General features: G+C 40.5%; 4 protein-coding genes across 4 annotated transcripts; all 4 read left to right on the top strand.

Moving 5' to 3' along the window:
* Positions 1–7,033: 7,033 nt before the first annotated feature.
* Positions 7,034–9,365, top strand: LOC133722517 (NADPH-dependent aldo-keto reductase, chloroplastic-like). The gene is made up of 7 exons (XM_062149400.1): positions 7,034–7,226; positions 7,357–7,407; positions 7,582–7,658; positions 7,747–7,834; positions 8,117–8,392; positions 8,513–8,761; positions 8,948–9,365. The coding sequence occupies exons 1-7, from the start codon at positions 7,107–7,109 to the stop codon at positions 9,032–9,034; spliced, it is 948 nt and encodes a 315-aa protein (XP_062005384.1). The 5' UTR covers positions 7,034–7,106; the 3' UTR covers positions 9,035–9,365.
* A 1,776-nt stretch (positions 9,366–11,141) lies between these two features.
* On the top strand, positions 11,142–13,454 carry LOC133721493 (NADPH-dependent aldo-keto reductase, chloroplastic-like). The gene is made up of 7 exons (XM_062148119.1): positions 11,142–11,346; positions 11,473–11,523; positions 11,747–11,823; positions 11,912–11,999; positions 12,316–12,591; positions 12,709–12,957; positions 13,163–13,454. Exons 1-7 carry the CDS (start codon positions 11,227–11,229, stop codon positions 13,247–13,249), a joined length of 948 nt encoding a protein of 315 aa, XP_062004103.1. The 5' UTR covers positions 11,142–11,226; the 3' UTR covers positions 13,250–13,454.
* Positions 13,455–13,828: 374 nt separating this feature from the next.
* On the top strand, positions 13,829–16,301 carry LOC133721494 (NADPH-dependent aldo-keto reductase, chloroplastic-like). Its single transcript, XM_062148120.1, has 7 exons — positions 13,829–13,985; positions 14,082–14,132; positions 14,367–14,443; positions 14,620–14,707; positions 15,061–15,336; positions 15,477–15,725; positions 15,992–16,301. Exons 1-7 carry the CDS (start codon positions 13,866–13,868, stop codon positions 16,076–16,078), a joined length of 948 nt encoding a protein of 315 aa, XP_062004104.1. The 5' UTR covers positions 13,829–13,865; the 3' UTR covers positions 16,079–16,301.
* Positions 16,302–16,782: 481 nt separating this feature from the next.
* Positions 16,783–18,743, top strand: LOC133723428 (uncharacterized protein At2g39795, mitochondrial-like). The gene is made up of 3 exons (XM_062150254.1): positions 16,783–17,427; positions 17,709–18,055; positions 18,158–18,743. The coding sequence occupies exons 1-3, from the start codon at positions 17,161–17,163 to the stop codon at positions 18,315–18,317; spliced, it is 774 nt and encodes a 257-aa protein (XP_062006238.1). The 5' UTR covers positions 16,783–17,160; the 3' UTR covers positions 18,318–18,743.
* Positions 18,744–18,887: the final 144 nt, after the last annotated feature.

The raw sequence follows: 18,887 nt of genomic DNA, 5'->3' as shown, positions 1-18,887 counted from the left end.
GCATCTTTTGGGTATACGCTGATTGGTGAATCAGGATACCATCTCTACGGTGCTCAAGTTCTAAATCGAGGCAAAACCGTGTTTTCCCAATATCTTTCATCTCAAACTCGGATTTCAAGTGTTCAGCGGTTTCCCTTAACTCTTTAAGGGTGCCAATTATGTTCATGTCATCGACATAAACCGTTGCTATTGCAAATCCGGAACTTGTCCTTTTTATGAACACACATGGGCATAGTTCATTGTTGACATATCCATTTCCAATCAAGTAGTCACTTAGACGGTTGTACCACATCCGTCCGGATTGTTTCAATCCATATAGTGAGCGTTTCAACCTTATAGCAAACGCGCTCCGTGGTTTAGAGCCACTTGATTTGGGTAACTGAAGTCCATCTGGGACCTTCATGTATATTTCTGTATCTAGATCCCCATATAGATACGCAGTAACCACATCCATAAGCTGCATGTTCAGTTTTTCGGAAACTACCAAACTGAGAAGATAGCAGAACGTTATTACGTCCATTACGGGAGAATAGGTCTCCTCATAGTCGATTCCAGGGCGTTGTGAGAAGCCTTGCGCCACAAGGCGAGCTTTGTACCTTACAATCTCGTTTTTCTCATTACGCTTTCTAACGAATACCCATTTGTGACCAACTGGTTTGGTGTTGGGCGGTATTGGCACAACTGGTCCGAATACCTTTCTTTTCGCTAGAGAATCAAGTTCTGCCTGGATCGCATCTTTCCACTTTGGCCAATCAGCTCTACGTTGGCATTCATCAACGGAGAGTGGTTTGATGTCATCGGTCTCAATAATCTCACGCGCCACTGAATACGCAAATACATCATCAATGATGATGGAGTTTCTTTCCCACGTCCCATGTACACTAGTGTAATTTACAGAGATCTCTACGTTCTCAGGGATAGGTTCTGACATTGAGGCGTCCTCCAATGATGTCTCTTGGACATAACCATAATCCGGAACATTCTCATGGGACGGATTTTGAGTATCGATGATCAAAGGATTTGTTTGTGCCTCATTCGCTCTCTTTCTAGCTAGGGCGAGTATCCTTCGAACCAATTGGTCTATCGCGCTTCCTTGCGGGACCTGCGGCCATAGATGCCACATCATTGCCATGTTGGGCAATGGCGCCATCTCCTGGTGTCACAAGAGTGGCGTGATGTCCAGTATTTGGGACATCGATCCTTGCAGGCACGTTTGCAGCAGGTATGTGTGATCTCGTCACTTTGGCAACATCAGAAAACTCATCAGGCAGAGTGTCTGCTACGTTCTGGAGCTCGATTATTCTTCGCACTTCAAGTTTGGACTGTGCGGTACGGAGATCGAGATGAGACATAGTGGGGACAGACCACGACAATTCCTGTCGTTCCTGTTGAACATCGGCGTTCTTATCTCCCCATAACGATGGGAAGACTGTCTCATCAAAGTGACAATCCGCAAATCTAGCGATAAAGAGATCTCCTGTCAAGGGTTCAAGGTAGTGGACGATCGTTGGAGATTCATATCCAACATAAATGCCCATTCGTCGTTGTGGACCCATCTTAGTACGCTATGGCGGCGTAATAGGCACATAAATGGCACACCCAAAAATGCGTAAGTGCGAGATATCAGGCTCGTACCCAGTCACTAGCTGTAACGCAGAGTAAGATTGGGTGGCAGTGGGTCGTAGACGAATTAGCGTCGTTGCATGCAATATTGCATATCCCCAAGCAGAAACAGGGAGATTGGTGCGCATAACCAATGTCCGTGCTATCATCTGTAGTCGTTTGTAGCGGCTTCTGCGAGACCATTTTGGGTATGAATATGGGGAACTGGATGCTCTACATCAATCCCCAGTGACATGCAATAGTCATCGAACGTTTTCGATGTAAACTCCCCAGCAATATCAAGTCGAATTGACTTAATAGGATGGTCAGGGTAGTGAGCCCGTAGACGGATAATCTGGGCGAGGAGTTGAGCATAAGCAGCATTTTGAGTGGACAACAGCGCGACATGTGACCAGCGTGTCGACGCATCAACCAATACCATAAAGTATTTAAAAGGTCCGCATGATGGTTGAATTGGTCCACAGATATCCCCTTGGATTCTCTGTAAGAACGGAATGAGTATTTTGGGATCCTTTGCGTAGGACGGTCTCGGTCCTAATTTCCCGAATGAACAGGCTTTGCAGAAAGAGCGAGGGGCCTTAGAAGCAACCAATGAGGATTTTAGTTGGGCCTGAGCGTCTGTAGCGCTATTAGAAGCAAAATGTGTGACTACATCTCCCATCATGGTGTTGGAGCCATAGGAATTTCTGTTTATGGCGTCATGGCCATTGGGAGGAACAACCATGGCATCATGCTCATGGTTGGCGTCATTGATGGCGTCATCACATGGGACTTGGGCGGCCCTATGGTGCCCCAAGACGACTGCAGCGCCAGATGCTGCAATTGTTGCGGTCTTGCTAAGTCCAGGAATCAATTTTCGATTCTTGTTTCTTCTCACTCTGAAGAATGGATGTCCGTGTGAAGTCTTTAGTATACGGAGCATCATATCACGACCAGGATGTCCTAGTCGGTCATGCCAAAGCCAATATGTGTCTAAATCCAAGAGATCTTCTCTTATGACATTATTGGATTCAATAGGTCGAATTGTAGTGACATAAAGTCCACTAGATTGACACATAAGCTTATCTAAGATGCGCTTTCTTCCGCAATCATTAGAGGTAATGCAAAGGAATTCTATTCCGTTCTCACTATGCATTTCCGCATGGAATCCATTGGCTCTAATATCTTTAAAGCTCAATAAGGTTCGATTTGTCTTAGGAGCATAGAGAGCTTCAGTGACTTTAATCAAGGTGCCATTGGGCAAAAGGAATTGGGTCATTCCATGTCCTTGAACTAAACCTGATGGCCCAGCCATCGTAGTCACAGATGAATATGTAGGCAACATCTCCAAGAATAATTGCCTATGTCGTAGAATGGTGTGCGTAGTCGCACTATCCGCAAGACATTGAAGTTCATCCATTCCTAAAAGAAAAGCTCGTAATTAAAAAGGAGTCATAAAGAAAAGAACTCAACTTTTATTAATAAGCCAAACGGAATTACATCATCGTTTCTTTAACTAAAGAAAATCTAATCCAATAAACTAGCTAATGCAAAACAATGATAGTCGTCTAACTCCTTTCAGTAATTCCAATGCAAATGTGACCAAGTGAGTAGAGAGATGTCGGTGGAGCAAGGCTCGCTTAAGTACCACTTATCTCAAAACTTTCCTAGACATCACACTTACATTGAGTACGCCTACTTTGAAGAAAGACTAATATCATTGGCATCTACTACAAAAATAATATGGCAATGGCCTACATCTCTTGGAAAATAAAAAGACTTAGGGCACGTTTACTTACTTGGAATGGAATGGAATGGAATGTAATGGAATGATTACGGAGTAAAAATACTCCTGTGTTTACTAACACATAAAGGAATCGGAATGATTCCAGGTAAAAGAATTCCTGTGTTTACTAACACATGAAGGAATGGGAATTGGTGTAGGTCCCATCTATTTATCAGGAATCGATTCCTGAATACTCAGGAATTCGATTACGAAGGGGGGAGATGGGTTTAGGAATCATTCCTCCGAAATCAATACCGATTCCTTTCTTCTCCCATTCCACTTGTCTCCGATTCATGATTATTTTCCATTCCAAGTAAGTAAACGTGCCATTAATCAAAATCGCCAGTTTCTGGGTCTTGATACTTGTAGTCTTCCACCCTTAGATCGAGATCGCCATCTTGATCTTCTTGTTCCATGTAATTTGCCTCCCTTGCTTCACGATACATCTTGTATGCGTTTGCAACGTTCTGGGATGCAGTACACTTCTTTGCCCAATGTCCACTTGATCCACATCTGAGACAAGCATCATTATGGTCAGGTTCCCTTGATCGAGGCGCTCTGGGAGCGTTATGAGGACGGTTATTGCCTTTGGCGGCGTTACCACCATAACCGGAGGCTTGGCCTCTCTCTCTCTCTTCACACGTTTACCTCCACGGTTCCGTGTACGCCTATCTTGGCGGTTTCCTTCCTCTTTAGGGCGAGAATATGGACCAAAACGTCCAAAATTATCCCTATTCTTAGGGTTTCGCTCCTTGCGTCCTCCCTTGGAGGTGCGACTATAATTAGACTCCGGATTTGACTTGGTTCCCACGGATCTAGAGTTATAGTTCTTCACAAGTATGTTGTCGTGCTTTTCAGCTACGTTCAATGCACCAATTAGCTCATGAAATCTTGTGATGCGTCTAGCATTGACATCAATCCGATAGTTTTTGGCTATCATCAATGCAGAGACGAGGAAGGTGGAGAGAGTCTTCTCGATCAACATCGTATCAGTGATTTTCTGTCCACAGAATTCCATCATAGACTTTATACGAAGTGCTTCTGAATTGTAGTCATGTACAGACTTGAAATCACAGAAGCGGAGGCTATGCCATCTCACTTCTAAGTCTGGAAGCAGGGAATCACGGACGTTGCCAAAACGCTGCTCGAGTTCTACCCATAGTTTTCTTGGGTCTTCCTCATTGAGGTACTCATTTTGGAGCGCGTCATTCATGTGCCTTATCATGAGAATGATGGCTTTAGCTTCATTCGCCTCTCTCGTAGCTCTATTTGCTTCAAAAGCAGCAGCTTGTTGAGGAGTAAGCACGTCCTGACTTGGCTTTTGGATCGTACTCAGGATCCCATCAGCCTTAAGATGCTGGTGCATATCACGGACCCACTTATGGTATCCTGCACCTGTTGTCTCTAGTGGAGCGAAGCTCAGCTTGTTCAGGTTACTCATCCTGAAAAACAACAAGAAAATAGGGTTAGTTTCAGAGCGAAGAAGGCTACCACGAAAAACTATAAAATTTCTGAGCGTAGTCGCTTCCAAGAAAATCCGATTCCAAGAGGGGTTTTGGATTAGATCGAAACAACGATGTATGTGGTCGATCGTTTTCTTCTCAAAAAATTCTAAGTTTGGAGGACTCTACAAGCTTCAAGCTTGGATTGAGCACGAACCCCCACAGTTCGGCTATTGGTCTCCCCTATGAAGAAGAAAGGGGGGTAGAAGAAGGGATGTTGGAAGTCCCCGAGAAAAAGAAGAGAAAAGTAATAAAAACTTCAAAAACGGGAACTTTTAGAAAAGTTTACCTTGAAAAATTGCCGGAAATCTTGACTGGAAAAGTTGGTCGGAAAAAGGTCGCCCGAAAAGTGGCCCGAAAAAGGTTGACCGGCGTTGACCGAAGGGTTGACTGACGTTGACCAGAGGTGCTGACGTGGCGGACGGTTGCTGACGTGGCACTCTGACGCTGACGTGGGCTGCTGACTGGATGCTGACTGGACGCTGATGTCTATGGGCCTGCTTCTGGGCTTGGTGGATCCGCTTCTGCTTCTGGGCCAAGGGCTGACTTCTGGGCTTGGTTGACTGAAGCAGGGGCAGAGGATGCAGGTCGCCGGCGGTTCGATGGTGCAGGTCTTCTGAAGGCCGGTTTTGGCGTCAATCGGCCGGTTCCGAGGTTCTGGGGTCAAGGGGCTTCTGGTGGTGGAGTATGGCAGCAGTAGGCAGGGAGGAAAGCATCGAACCGGGCAGGGAGGTTTTCGGTATTTCCAGGGGCCAGTTTGGGGCTTTGCCGGCCGGTTCTTGGGGCAGCGCCGCCGGTTCTGGGCTTCTGGAGGTGAAAGCTTCAAGGTGGGCGGCGGAGGTTTCTGGGATTTGAAGGCTACGAATATTAGGTTTCAGGGTTAGGGCTTCGTGCTGATAACGTGTTGTAGAGAAACTGAAATTGAGATAAATTTGCTGTGTATTCTCATTGATAATAAGGGCCTCTTTATATAGAGGATTACAATGCATAGAATCTCAATCATACAAGAAAGTAATCGTACATTGAATAGGAATCTAGATCCTTCTAATTTAACCCTATTACCACTAGGTCAAGTAACCTAGAGTTTGGGTCAAACACAAATTAGAGTTTACTTGAACAATTAGAAATTTATTTTTTAAAACATTGTAATACGTTAACACATTTATTAATTGGAAATATTAATCTATAGTATCTAATATTAATGGCCATGATCATCTACACAATGAATGTGTGTGTATATATTAATCTACAGTATCTAATATTAATGATGATACATTCTAATGCATGTTATAAAAGCGCAGTTTTAGCTCACAAATGCGTTTACATAATTATATGTTCTTTATTTTAGGGGTGTATATGATACCTTGCCCAAGTATTGTATTTGGTTATTTACTAAGGCAGAAAAAAAATAATAATAATAAACTAGCCCCTTAACATGTGCTCCGCACATGTCAATTGACTTTTATTTTTTTAAATTAAAAAAGTTACAGTAATTTATCTCCTAATTTTAGGGAAGTTTCTTCTTTTTTCATAGGAGGTATTGCAAATTTGCCAAATATAATATAGTGTATTGACTATCTTATCCTCATATACAAATAATTTATTTATTAATATTTATATTATATGAGGGCATATATGGTAGTTCAAAAATTTAATCATTCCTTGAAGAATTGGCTTAATTATATAAGATGTATATATAATTGCTCAAAAAAGCGAAAAATTGTACTCACTTTTTCTAATCTATACTATTATTAAGAGAAGAGGGTTTGTTAGCCAAAATCTAAAATTTTGACAGAAATGACCCTAGAAAATTAATAAACTTTGAGAATTAATTAAATCATAAGGACAGTTATGACATTTACAAAATATATTTTTATTAAAAAAATAAATAAAAATATAACCCACAATCCACTTTTCTCTCCCATTATCTCCTATACAATAACCGTTTTCTTTTTTATTTTCAGAAAAAAAAAAAAAAAAAAAAAAAAAAAAAAAAACTTGCACATGCAGAGCATGTGTGGAGAAATGCTAGTTAGCTCTAACAAAAGCATTAATTAAAAAAATGCCCGAGACCTTTTGGCTATTACAGTAAACAATTAGGACTAAACTAATCGTACCTATCAAACGGTCGTCAACGGTGACGTTATGCTTTCTCTCTCCTCCTCTTCTAAACAAGGCAGGGCCAGAAACTGTTGCTCTGACTCTGAAAACTGAAGATGGCGGACGATATTCGTTTCTTTGAGTTGAGCACCGGAGCCAAGATGCCTTCTTTGGGCTTAGGGACCTGGCTGTCCAGCCCCGGCTTGGTCGGTGACGCCGTCGCCGCCGCCATCAAGGTCTTCCTCTCCCCCATTTACTCGATCAATCTTCTCAGAAATTGAAGAAAATAACTTCAATTAGATTGTTGAATTTTATACCTGATCGAGATCAAAGTTCACTCTGTTTTTGTGATTCTACTAATTGCAGGCAGGATATCGGCATATTGATTGTGCCCCAGTCTATGGCAATGAGAAGGAGGTAATTGCAGTTGCTTTTGTAACTAGTTCATATCATTTTGGGCAAGGTCAAATCTTTATGTACGTATTCAACTCTAGTCCAGAATTTAAAGTAGATATCTTGGGCTCAATCTATGAAGATGTTTAGGTTCTTACAAGGATGTGGTGTGTGACGAATAGTTTGTATTTATTGTAGATTGGTTTAGTTTTGAAGAAGCTGTTTGAAGATGGTGTGGTGAAGCGCGAGGAGTTGTGGATTACCTCCAAACTAGCGTTCGTTATGATTGTCATGCTAGTTTAATCAACATACTTAAGCCCTCTACGATTTGTATTTACTAAAATCCAAGATGGTCGTCCGCAGGTCTACTGATCATGCACCAGAACATGTACCCGATGCATTGGATAGGACATTGAGAGACTTGCAGCTTGATTATGTTGACTTGTACCTGGTATGTCTCTTATACTTCGGTTCTGGAGTATATGCATGATTTATCAGATCATTCAGTTGGGATTCTATGTATATATGTGCAATATGCTACTTTCATGGTTTCAATCTACATTTTTTAGATAAGTTTGCCCTATCCGTAAACCATAAATAAGATATTTGATACCTTTGAGTCTGGCTGTGTCAGCTATAAAATATGAGAGAACTAGCCTTTCATCAATGATTTATTATTCCCTTTTGTGGCCATTATTAACCTGTAGCTAATGAGCCTAATGAAAATTTGAAGATCCACTGGCCAGTGCGGAAGAAGAAGGATTCAGTAGGTTTTGGGCCTGAAAACCTTATACAACCAGATATCCCTGCCACATGGAGAGCAATGGAAACTCTCTATGATTCATGCAAGGCTCGAGCTATTGGTGTGAGCAATTTCGCTACAAAGAAGCTGTCAGATTTGCTGGATGTGGCACGAGTTCCTCCTGCTGTTAACCAGGTGGAGTGCCATCCTTCGTGGCAGCAGGCCAAGCTGCGATCATTCTGCAAATCCAAGGGGGTTCACCTTTCTGTGAGTATGCAATGCAAATGCTGAATGGTCTTGTCTTGTGTCTTGAGCAAAATATTAATCGTCATGGCATTTTTTAGATAACTAGAAAATGAAAAGGGAGCGTATATATTCTTCTTTCAGGGATATTCACCACTGGGTTCTCCTGGCACAACATTTATCAAAGGCGATGTCCTTAAGAATCTGATTCTTCTCAGCGTGGCAGAGAAGCTAGGCAAAACTCCTGCACAGGTTGCTCTTCGATGGGGACTGCAAATGGGTCATAGTGTTCTTCCAAAGAGTACTAATGAAGCAAGGATCAAGGAGAATCTCGATGTCTTTGGCTGGTCTATCCCAGAAGACTTGTTTGCCAAATTTTCTGAAATTGAGCAGGTAAAGTAGTTAATGGGATTGGTTCTTATTTTCCTGGTATCAATACCCTCACCCATATTGTAGAATGTCAGTTATATTATAACCATTAAGGACATTATAATCTAACATGACAGCTTCTGAAGTTAATATAATTGATCAAGATGGTGATGACAGTCACTGATACTACATTGTTTTCCAAATTTGCAGGAAAGGCTAGTCAAAGGGACCTTTTTTGTACATGACACTTTTGGACCCTATAGAAGTGTGGAGGAACTCTGGGATGGTGAAATCTAGATATCTCAGATGAGTGCTGAGCTTGGGAGCATATTTTAAAGAGTGAGAGTCGATTTTTATGATTTGTATGAGACCGTGAATGGCTACGGTACTTGTATTCTTGTTAGCTCAGTGCTTTGCTTGTCTTGATGGCAACTTGAGCTAAAACAACTATTGCTCAGCGTTATGCTTGGCTTATTGGACTAACCGAATACAGAATGCTTTCCAATGCTCATATTATTCGACCCTTTTGGGGCCAAACCTTTTTGGGTTCATCTTGAACCAAAATTTGTGTTTAAGTTTGGTTTGCAAGAAACTTGAAATAAGATTCTCACCTTGCAGATTCGTAGAACATTTTGTTTTGGCCTTCAAACAAACGAACATCATACTCATTTGGTTCCCACCGAAACACAAGTTGAATTTACACCGGTTAATTTGCGGGCTTCAAAGTGTTTTGGACCATATTTGTCATTAAATATAACTGCATCAAATATAGAAGGGTGGAAATTATTTGCTATTAGTTGCTACTCTATAGCCTTATGCTCTTATTCAACCATCAACCACGCACACTAATTCAGATCTTTCACAATTGTAAAAGCAAAAACAAGCATAATCTGTCCCGCGAACATTAGCGATGCATTGATGTCCTGCATCGTGGTGTTTGTTCCAACACTTCTTTCCGCAATCTTCTAATGTTGCATCCACTGGCATACAACTGTTCTTGGCATCTTTTTTGCTGTGCATAAACTTGAGGCAGCATCCCATGTTTGAAAACAACTACAAAAGTTTGAGATATAAGTGAGCAGATAAAATCGGACAAAATAAAGAGTAATCAATGATAGCCATAATAAGGTGTCAAGATAAACTGAAAAACAAAATCTGATAGTCATACAATATATGGTATTGTTCCAAAAGGATGCTAGACTAACAACCTCTAAGCCGGTCGATCGAGCAACCAATGTGAGAGGTGTCAATATAAACAAAGAGAAGAATACCTATTGACATAAGGATAACTAGATTACTTACCTAACAATACAAGAACAAGGGTCAAAAGATGGAAGATGGAAGACTTAGACATTTCTAGGACAACACGAGAACTATTGACTTTGAGTTTGTGGAATGCATGATTCTTGATCCTATTCATCAAAAATTCCTATTCGTAGGTTCCATTTTTTTTCGGTTTATCATAACCTTTTTTCGATTTATCATGTTAAGTAGGGGACAAACAAAAATATAGGTAAATTTATTGAACAAATAGAACTTCTTCAATTTTAACGAACTTCTAAAATAGAAAAAAGAAAACTTTGATTAGATTAAGATTAAATAAAGTAAGGTTCTATTTTATTAGTATAGAAAGGGTTTGCATGATATCTAATCGATAGAAATCCATATATAGAATTATATAGAATTGCGAGTCATCCAAAAAACAGAAATCGAGTGATTCCTTATTTGTTTTAATTTTTAAAGTATTCGCAGATACTTTTGAGTAAAAGATGTTCTGAATCAATTATTGAAGTGCATTTTTCAAAACTTCAATCATAGTTGAATGGAGGATCACAAAGCTAGCACTACTATATATAGGCAGGATGGCCCGAGGGGATAATTAATTAGGAAAATGTATGCATGTGTACAGCAGATCTAGTAGATCTCGTCCGTTAATATTCATAGACAATCTTTTTTTAATAACAAAAAAATATATAAGCCAAGCTTTAAATCAGGGTCAAATGTAAAAAGAAATTAGTTACTTTTCCGATCTTAAATAGTTACCCAATAAGTTATTACGGGATGAATAATTAATTAGAAATTTATTTATTAAAACATTGTATTATGTTAATACATTTATTAATTTTTTTTTTTTTTTGAGAAATAATACATTTATTAATTGGAAACATTAATCTACAGTATCTAATATTAATGGCCATGATGGTGTATATGAATCTACAATGAATGTGTGTGTGTGTGTGTATTAATCTACAATATCTGATATTAACGGTCGTCAACGGTGACGTTAATATTACAATATCTACGATATACAACACAGTGAATCATTGGTCGTCAACGGTGACGGTCATGATATTAATCTACAATATCTATTAGGACTAAACTAATTGTACCTATCAAACGGTCGTCAACGGTGACGTAATGCTTTCTCTCTCCTCCTCTTCTAAACAAGGCAGGGCCAGAAAGTGTTGCTCTGACTCTGAAAACTGAAGATGGCGGACGATATTGGTTTCTTTGAGTTGAACACCGGAGCTAAGATGCCTTCTTTTGGCTTAGGGACCTGGCAGGCCAGCCCTGGCTTGGTCGGTGACGCCGTCGCCGCCGCCATCAAGGTCTTCCTCTTCCCCTTTTACTCAATCAATCTTCTCAGAAATTGAAGAAAACTTAATGAGATTGTTGAATTTTATACCTGATCGAGATCAAAGTTCACTCGTTTTTTGTGATTCTACTAATTGCAGGCAGGATATCGGCATATTGATTGTGCTCCAGTCTATGGCAATGAGAAGGAGGTAATTTTACTTGCTTTTAGTAGCATTTTGACACTAGTTTTCATGTATTTGTTCATTTCTTAAGTTGCTGTAATTGTAGTTCATATCATTTTGGGCAAGGTCAAATCTTTATGTATTCAACTCTAGTTCAGAATTTAAAGGAGATATCTTGGGCTCAATCTATGAAGATGTTTAGGTTCTTACAAGGATGTAGTGTGTGACAAATAGTTTGTATTTATTGTAGATTGGTTTAGTTTTGAAGAAGCTGTTTGAAGACGGTGTGGTGAAGCGCGAGGAGTTGTGGATTACCTCCAAACTAGCGTTCGTTATGATTGTCATGCTAGTTTAATCAACACACTTTAGCCCTCTACGATTTGCATTTACTAAAATCCAAGATGGTCATCCGCAGGTCTACTGATCATGCACCAGAAGATGTACCGGATGCATTGGATAGGACTTTGAGAGACTTGCAGCTTGATTATGTTGACTTGTACCTGGTATGCGCTACATGTTCTTAGTCTCATGTTATGTCTCTTATACTTCGGTTCTGGAGTATATGCGTGATTTATCAGATCATTCAGTTGGGATTCTATGTAGATTTATGCAATATGCCTACTTCAGGGTTTCAATCTACATTTTTTGGATAAGTTTGCCCCATCTGTAAACCATAGATAAGATATTTGATATTGATACCTTTTAGTCTGGCTGTGTCGGCTATAAAATATGTGATAACTAGCCTTTCATCAATGATTTATTATTCCATTTTGTGGCCATTATTCACCTGTAGCTAATGAGCCTAATGAAAATTTGAAGATCCACGGGCCAGTGCGGATGAAGAAGGATTCAGTAGGTTTTGGGCCTGAAAACCTTATACAACCAGATATCCCTGCCACATGGAGAGCAATGGAAACTCTCTATGATTCGTGCAAGGCTCGAGCTATTGGTGTGAGCAATTTCGCTACAAAGAAGCTGTCAGATTTGCTGGATGTGGCACGAGTTCCTCCTGCTGTTAACCAAGTGGAGTGCCATCCTTCATGGCAGCAGGCCAAGCTACGATCCTTCTGCAAATCCAAGGGGGTTCACCTTTCTGTGAGTATGCAATGCAAATCTGAATGTTGTTGTCTTCTGTCTTGAGCAAAATATTGATCGTTGTAGCATTTTTAGTTAGCTAGAACATAAAAAGGGAGCTATATATTCTTCTTTCAGGGATATTCACCGCTGGGTTCTCCTGGCACAACATTTATCAAAGGCGATGTCCTTAAGAATCCGATTCTTCTCAGCGTGGCAGAGAAGCTAGGCAAGACTCCTGCACAGATTGCTCTTCGATGGGGACTGCAAATGGGTCATAGTGTTCTTCCAAAGAGTAGTAATGAAGCAAGGATCAAGGAGAATCTTGATGTCTTTGGCTGGTCTATCCCAGAAGACTTGTTTGCCAAATTTTCTGAAATTGAGCAGGTAAAGTAGTTAATGGGATTGGTTCTTATTTTCCTGGTATCCATACCCTCACCCATATCGTAGAATGGTCAGTTATGTCATAACCATTCAACACAGCCGACCAGTATAATATAATATGACAGCTTCTGAAGTTCTATTAGATCCTGTAATTGATCAAAGATGGTGATGACAGTCACTGATACTACATTATTTTCCAAATTTGCAGGAAAGGCTATTCGATGGGACCATTTTTGTACATGACACTTTTGGACCCTATAGAAGTGTGGATGAATTCTGGGATGGTGAAATCTAGATATGCCAGATGAGTGCTGAGCTTGGGAGCGTATTTTTAAGAGTGAGAGTCGATTTGTATGAGACCGTGAAGGGCTACAGTACTTGTATTCTTGTAAGCTCAGTGCTTTGCTTGTCTTGATGGCAACTTGAGCTAAAACAAGTATTGCTCAGCGTTTTGCTTGGCTTATTGGACTAATCTAATACAGAATGCTTTCCAATGCTCATATCATTCGACCCTTTTGGGGCCAAACCTTTTTGGGTTCATTTTGAACCGAAATTTGTGTTGAAGTTTGGTTTGCAAGAAACTTGAAATAAGATTCTCACCTTGCAGATTCATAGAACAACATTTTGTCTGGCGTTTAAACAAATGAACTTCATACCCATTTTGTCATCAAAAAAAAAAAAAAAATACTTCATTCATACTCATTTGATTTCACCTTTACACAGGCTGAATCTAGACTGGTTAATTTGCGGGTGTTTTGTATCGTAAAGAATAATTTCGCCTTTATTTTATAAAATTTTAGAGAGTTTAACGGCAGTCAAACAGTTAGTCAGAGACGTTACGCACTCTCCCGCTCTCGCCCATATATAAAGGGCGGTCCTTCTCCAATTGGCCTCACTCTCTCGCTTCGAAAATGGCGAATGAAATTCAGTTCTTTGAGTTGAACACCGGAGCCAAGATCCCGTTTTTGGGATTAGGGACCTGGCAATCCAGCCCTGGTGTCGTCGGCGACGCCGTTGCCACCGCCGTCAAGGTCTTCCTCTTTCTCCGATTTGAATTTTGACTAATCTCGATTGATTTGGCTAATTCAACACTAAACTGATCACACATGTGATTCCACTAATTACAGGCAGGGTATCGCCACATTGATTGTGCTCAACGCTATGGAAATGAAAAGGAGGTAATTGCAATTGTTTTCTTGATGAATTGCTTCCAAGTTATAGCTTTATTTTCTTGTGTTTCTGTGTATTTGTATCACTACGTTTAAGAGTACGTTTTTGGATCTAATTGATTGCCTTTCGTTTTGTTTTTTTTTTTTCTTTTTCTAATCAATTCTTATTCTGTGTGTGTGGAGATGTTTAAGTTGCTGCTTGGATTTTGTTGTGATAAAGATGTCGTTTTGGACTTATTGTAGATTGGTTTGGTTCTGAAGAAGTTGTTTGAAGATGGTGTGGTGAAGCGCGGGGATTTGTGGATTACTTCCAAACTCTGGTTTGTTTTATTTTTAATCAAGTACTGTTGTTATGATTTATGAGCATTGATAAATGTTTATGCTAAAGATCTATAATGGTCCTGCCGTGAGATGTGAGCTGTTTTCAGCTTAACTAAAAAGGTTCCTTTACAATTAGGTAGTTTCTAAATTTCTAAAAGAAATATACGATTCACAGGTGTACTGATCATGCCCCAGAAGATGTAACAGTGGCATTGGAAAAGACTTTGAGAGACTTGCAGCTGGACTATGTTGACTTGTACCTTGTACGTATTATGTTTTCAATGCTTATTCTCAAGATATTGCAGCATGGTGGAACAATGTGTGCATTATCAAAATGTTTTCAGGGGTTTAGTATACTGTAGAGTCTCTAGTAGGTTTGTTCAAGTTGAAATCTGCATATTTCTTCTGTTAAAGTTTGCTGAGGTCAGAGCCATCTCTCTCCCATTTTTTTGATGTGTTAACCGATCCCCTTCAGTCTGGCTGTGTTGCCCTATCTAGATATCAGGTCAAATTACAGATAATTAGCACCAACTTCATCATCATGAATTTTTTATTTTGTCATACCATCTTGTGGACATTCTTTAGCTGGAACTAATTTCCTTCTGACAATATGAAGATGCATTGGCCAGTACGGTTGAAGAAGGGCTCAGTAGATTTTAGTCCCGAAAACCTTATACAACCAGATATCCCTGCCACATGGAGAGCAATGGAATCTCTCTATGATTTGGGTAAGGCTCGAGCTATTGGTGTGAGCAATTTCTCTACAAAGAAGCTGTCAGATTTGCTGGATGTTGCACGCGTTCCTCCTGCTGTTAACCAAGTGGAGTGCCATCCTTCATGGCAGCAGGCCAAGCTACATTTATTCTGTAAATCCAAGGGAGTTCATGTATCTGTGAGTATGCAAGTATTAAAGTACAATTTCTGTGTCCACTATCTTTATTCATCCAACTAGTTTACCTATGTTTAATTGGCAAATTTTTACTTTTCTCAGCCTTTTGATTTAGCTGAAATAACTGTGAATTTATCTTTCAGGGATATTCACCGCTTGGTTCTCCTGGCACAACATGGATCAAAAGTGACGTCCTTGAGAATCCTGTTCTGAACATGGTTGCAGAGAAACTAGGGAAAACTGCTGCACAAGTTTCTCTTCGATGGGGTCTGCAGACGGGTCATAGTGTTCTTCCAAAGAGTACTAATGAAGCAAGGATCAAGCAGAACTTCGATGTCTTGGGCTGGTCTATCCCAGAGGACTTGTTCACCAAGCTTTCTCAAATTGAGCAGGCAAGTATTTACTGGTATTAGTCTTATAACCTCCCCGAGTCCCCACCATCAAAAGTTTTGCCAACATCTGATAAGCTTCACCTCGATCAAAACCAATAAACACATCGCACCACTATATTACTGTTGCTAAGACATTCTAGACCTCACTTGGAGTTATCCTCGCATCTTTAAATAGGGAATTCTTTTGGGATTTGGGATTAGGTTCATCAGGAGGAATTGTGTTTTGTCTTTGCTCCTAACTACTACATTGATTTTGATGTATGCAGGCTAGACTGGTAAGAGGGACTTCATTTGTTCATGACACTTTTGGTCCCTACAGGAGTGTTGAGGAATTGTGGGATGGCGAAATCTAGGAAGTCAGCCAGTGCACATATTCTTCAACTGAATTGGATTTTTATGGGTATGGAGCTAGGGATTATGATCATCATAACCTCCCAAACCAATTTGATCACAAAGTTGTAAACTTTTCTTCAGTTTATTTAAACATTGCTGAAAATATAATTCTTAATGTTGTTTTATGACGTTATCGGTTATCCTACTCACAAGCAGAAGTACATCAATATTCCTTTCTGAAACTATTGCATTGCATTAGATTTGGGTAATCTTTAATTCTTTAACCGAAAATTCTTCTATAGACCTTGGTGGAGATGGACCACGATTATGTTTGGCGCGTGAACAGCACGCACGGTTATATGGTAAGTGAAATATTGATAATTAAGACATTCAAAACTGCGATTTACAATTATAAACACGAACAGTTCAGGTTTGACAGATTCGGTTTGTTCATTGATTTAATCTAGTTCGATACTTTAACAATAATCAATTTGACTGAAAATTTGCATAAGTGATCTATACAGTAAGACCTAAAACCTAAACAGTCGAGATGTTGATACACGATCGAAAAGTGGGTCTATCAAGAAAATCATTAGATATTACCGTGTGTGTGTGTGTCTATATATATAAGAAGCCGTTCAGAAGCGGACGTCCGCAGCCTAGAAAAAGTGCAGACGTCCCTCCTCTGGTCTCGACTAGGCAGCGATGGAGGCGCTGCAGTTGCCGGACGACGTCATCACCAAGGAGAACGCGAAGGGGATCGGAATCTTAACGATGCGCGGTGAGCTCGCCTGAAACCATGGAAGCCCATCGAGATCGACTTCGAAGCCTTCATCGACGAGTCCAGCCGCTTCTGAACGGCTCACCATAGAGGCCTGGTTCCATCCGGCACGAGCAGCTCCGCCATCGCTGCCTTCTCGAGGCCAGAGGAGGGACGTCTTTCTGTATCTGAAAAAGAAGAAATATAAAATTTAACTTCTAAATTCTGTTGGGCTTGTTTATAACCGGCCATAGGTCCAATAACAATGACTTGAAACCTCTGTAAAACCCCAAGCAAAGCTCAAGCCTCAAAGTCTGAAACGCAGCTACTCCTAAAACCCTAATGGCCTTGTTCTCGTCGATGCTTCGCAGGCCATCCTACTCCTTATTCTCCTTCGCGCTCCGCACCGTTGGTTCTACAACAACCTTTCACAGCCGATTCTCCACGGTCCCCGAGTTCGGCAGTGAGATCACCCGAGAATGCTCTGTTCCATTTCGGCATTTCTCCGCCGCTACCGCCACCGCCACGAAACCGGCCGCCGACGAAAGGGTGGTCGGAGCTCTCGAGTCTGAGATCAAGGTCGCCGAAGAGGACATACAAAATTATCAGGTCAGTGCCTAATTTCAGTTTGTGTTCATTTCCCCAAAATTTTATTTCTGCGATAAATTAGTCATCTTTGTTTTAATTCTTAAGTGGGTTTTCGATGAATTGAGTTTTGAATAATTAGTGATTGAGTAATGAGTTTGCAGTTGTTTTCCCCCAATTGAAGTACTGCTTTTCTTTGCCATAAATTTGCCATCTTTTTTCATTTTGAATTGGACTTTCACTTTTTCAGTGAATCTAGTTTTACCTAATTGAGTAATGGGTTTGTGTAATGTGACACGTACTAGGTGGGTGAGGTTGCAGATGGGTTTCCTTTTGAAATAGTAGACAATGCTGGAGAGCAGACCATAATGCTCAGAAGAGAATTCGATGGAGAAATCATCAAAGTGGCGGTCGATATTCCTAATGTTTCTTCCACCGAGGACAATGATGATGAGGAGGAGAAGGAGAAGGAGGAGGAGAATGAAGACACTGGGATTCCAATGGTTGTGAGTATTTCGAAAGGAAATGGGCAGGAGCTGGAGTTTGGGCTCACTGCCTTTTCTGATGAGATTTGCGTCGATAGCTTGTCGATGAGGCAGCCAGAGGATTCTGAAGGATCGAAACGGATTGCATATGAAGGGCCTAATTTTAGGTAAGCTTGTCGTGGGAATGATGATTGTTCTGTTCTCTTATGCATGCTTTTATTCAGTTTGTTCATGGTCTGATACGATTTGTTTTTTGTTTTCTTCACCAGTGATTTGGATGAGAGCTTCCAGAAGGCCTTGCAGAAATATCTGGAGGTTCGAGGGATCAAGTCGAGCACAACTAAGTTCTTGCAGGAATATATGAGGAACAAAGACTTCAGAGAGTACTTGATGTGGTTGAAGAACCTAAAAGGTTTTATTGAGCAGTGATTGTTGCTTTCACGTGTTGGATAGAGGGTAGTAGGATTGCAAATCAGTTCAGAAGGATGAACAAGATAGGAATAGTAGATTGCAATCAATGAACCAGTGTCGAGACAGTTTTGATCATGTGAGTCCCTTGTACGCTTTAAAAAACAGGGGACATATTGATAACTTGGAAATGGTTTCTATTAATGGATGGTGTTTCCCCCCTTTTAAGACTCAAATAATAATTAGTTTTCCCTGATAAGTTTGATTCGAAAGTTTCCCGGCGTCATCGGGAGGAGCAACTACCGATCAATTTTTAGGTATGGTGAATTCTTGGGCAGTTGCCTGCTAGAATTCAATTGAGTTATGTTGTATATGTTGGCCATAGAAAGATATATGAAAGAATGGGCCGCATCTCATGCAATCAATGCTCGGCTAATTTTATCCTTCTGTACTTGTAAGCAGGACTTGAAATAGTTCAATAATCTTGCAATTTCATGCCTAATGTAATAGAATATATGTCTCCCTGTTCAAGTTTGACAGTAATAATCAGTATGACTGTATGAGCGGTCGGCATTGCTGTTCGCACCACAT

The sequence above is a fragment of the Rosa rugosa genome, chromosome 7 (assembly GCF_958449725.1).
Source record: "Rosa rugosa chromosome 7, drRosRugo1.1, whole genome shotgun sequence".
Lineage (NCBI taxonomy): Eukaryota > Viridiplantae > Streptophyta > Magnoliopsida > Rosales > Rosaceae > Rosa > Rosa rugosa.
Note: the sequence above shows the minus strand (reverse complement) of the source record. Positions and strands in the feature narration are given on the sequence as shown.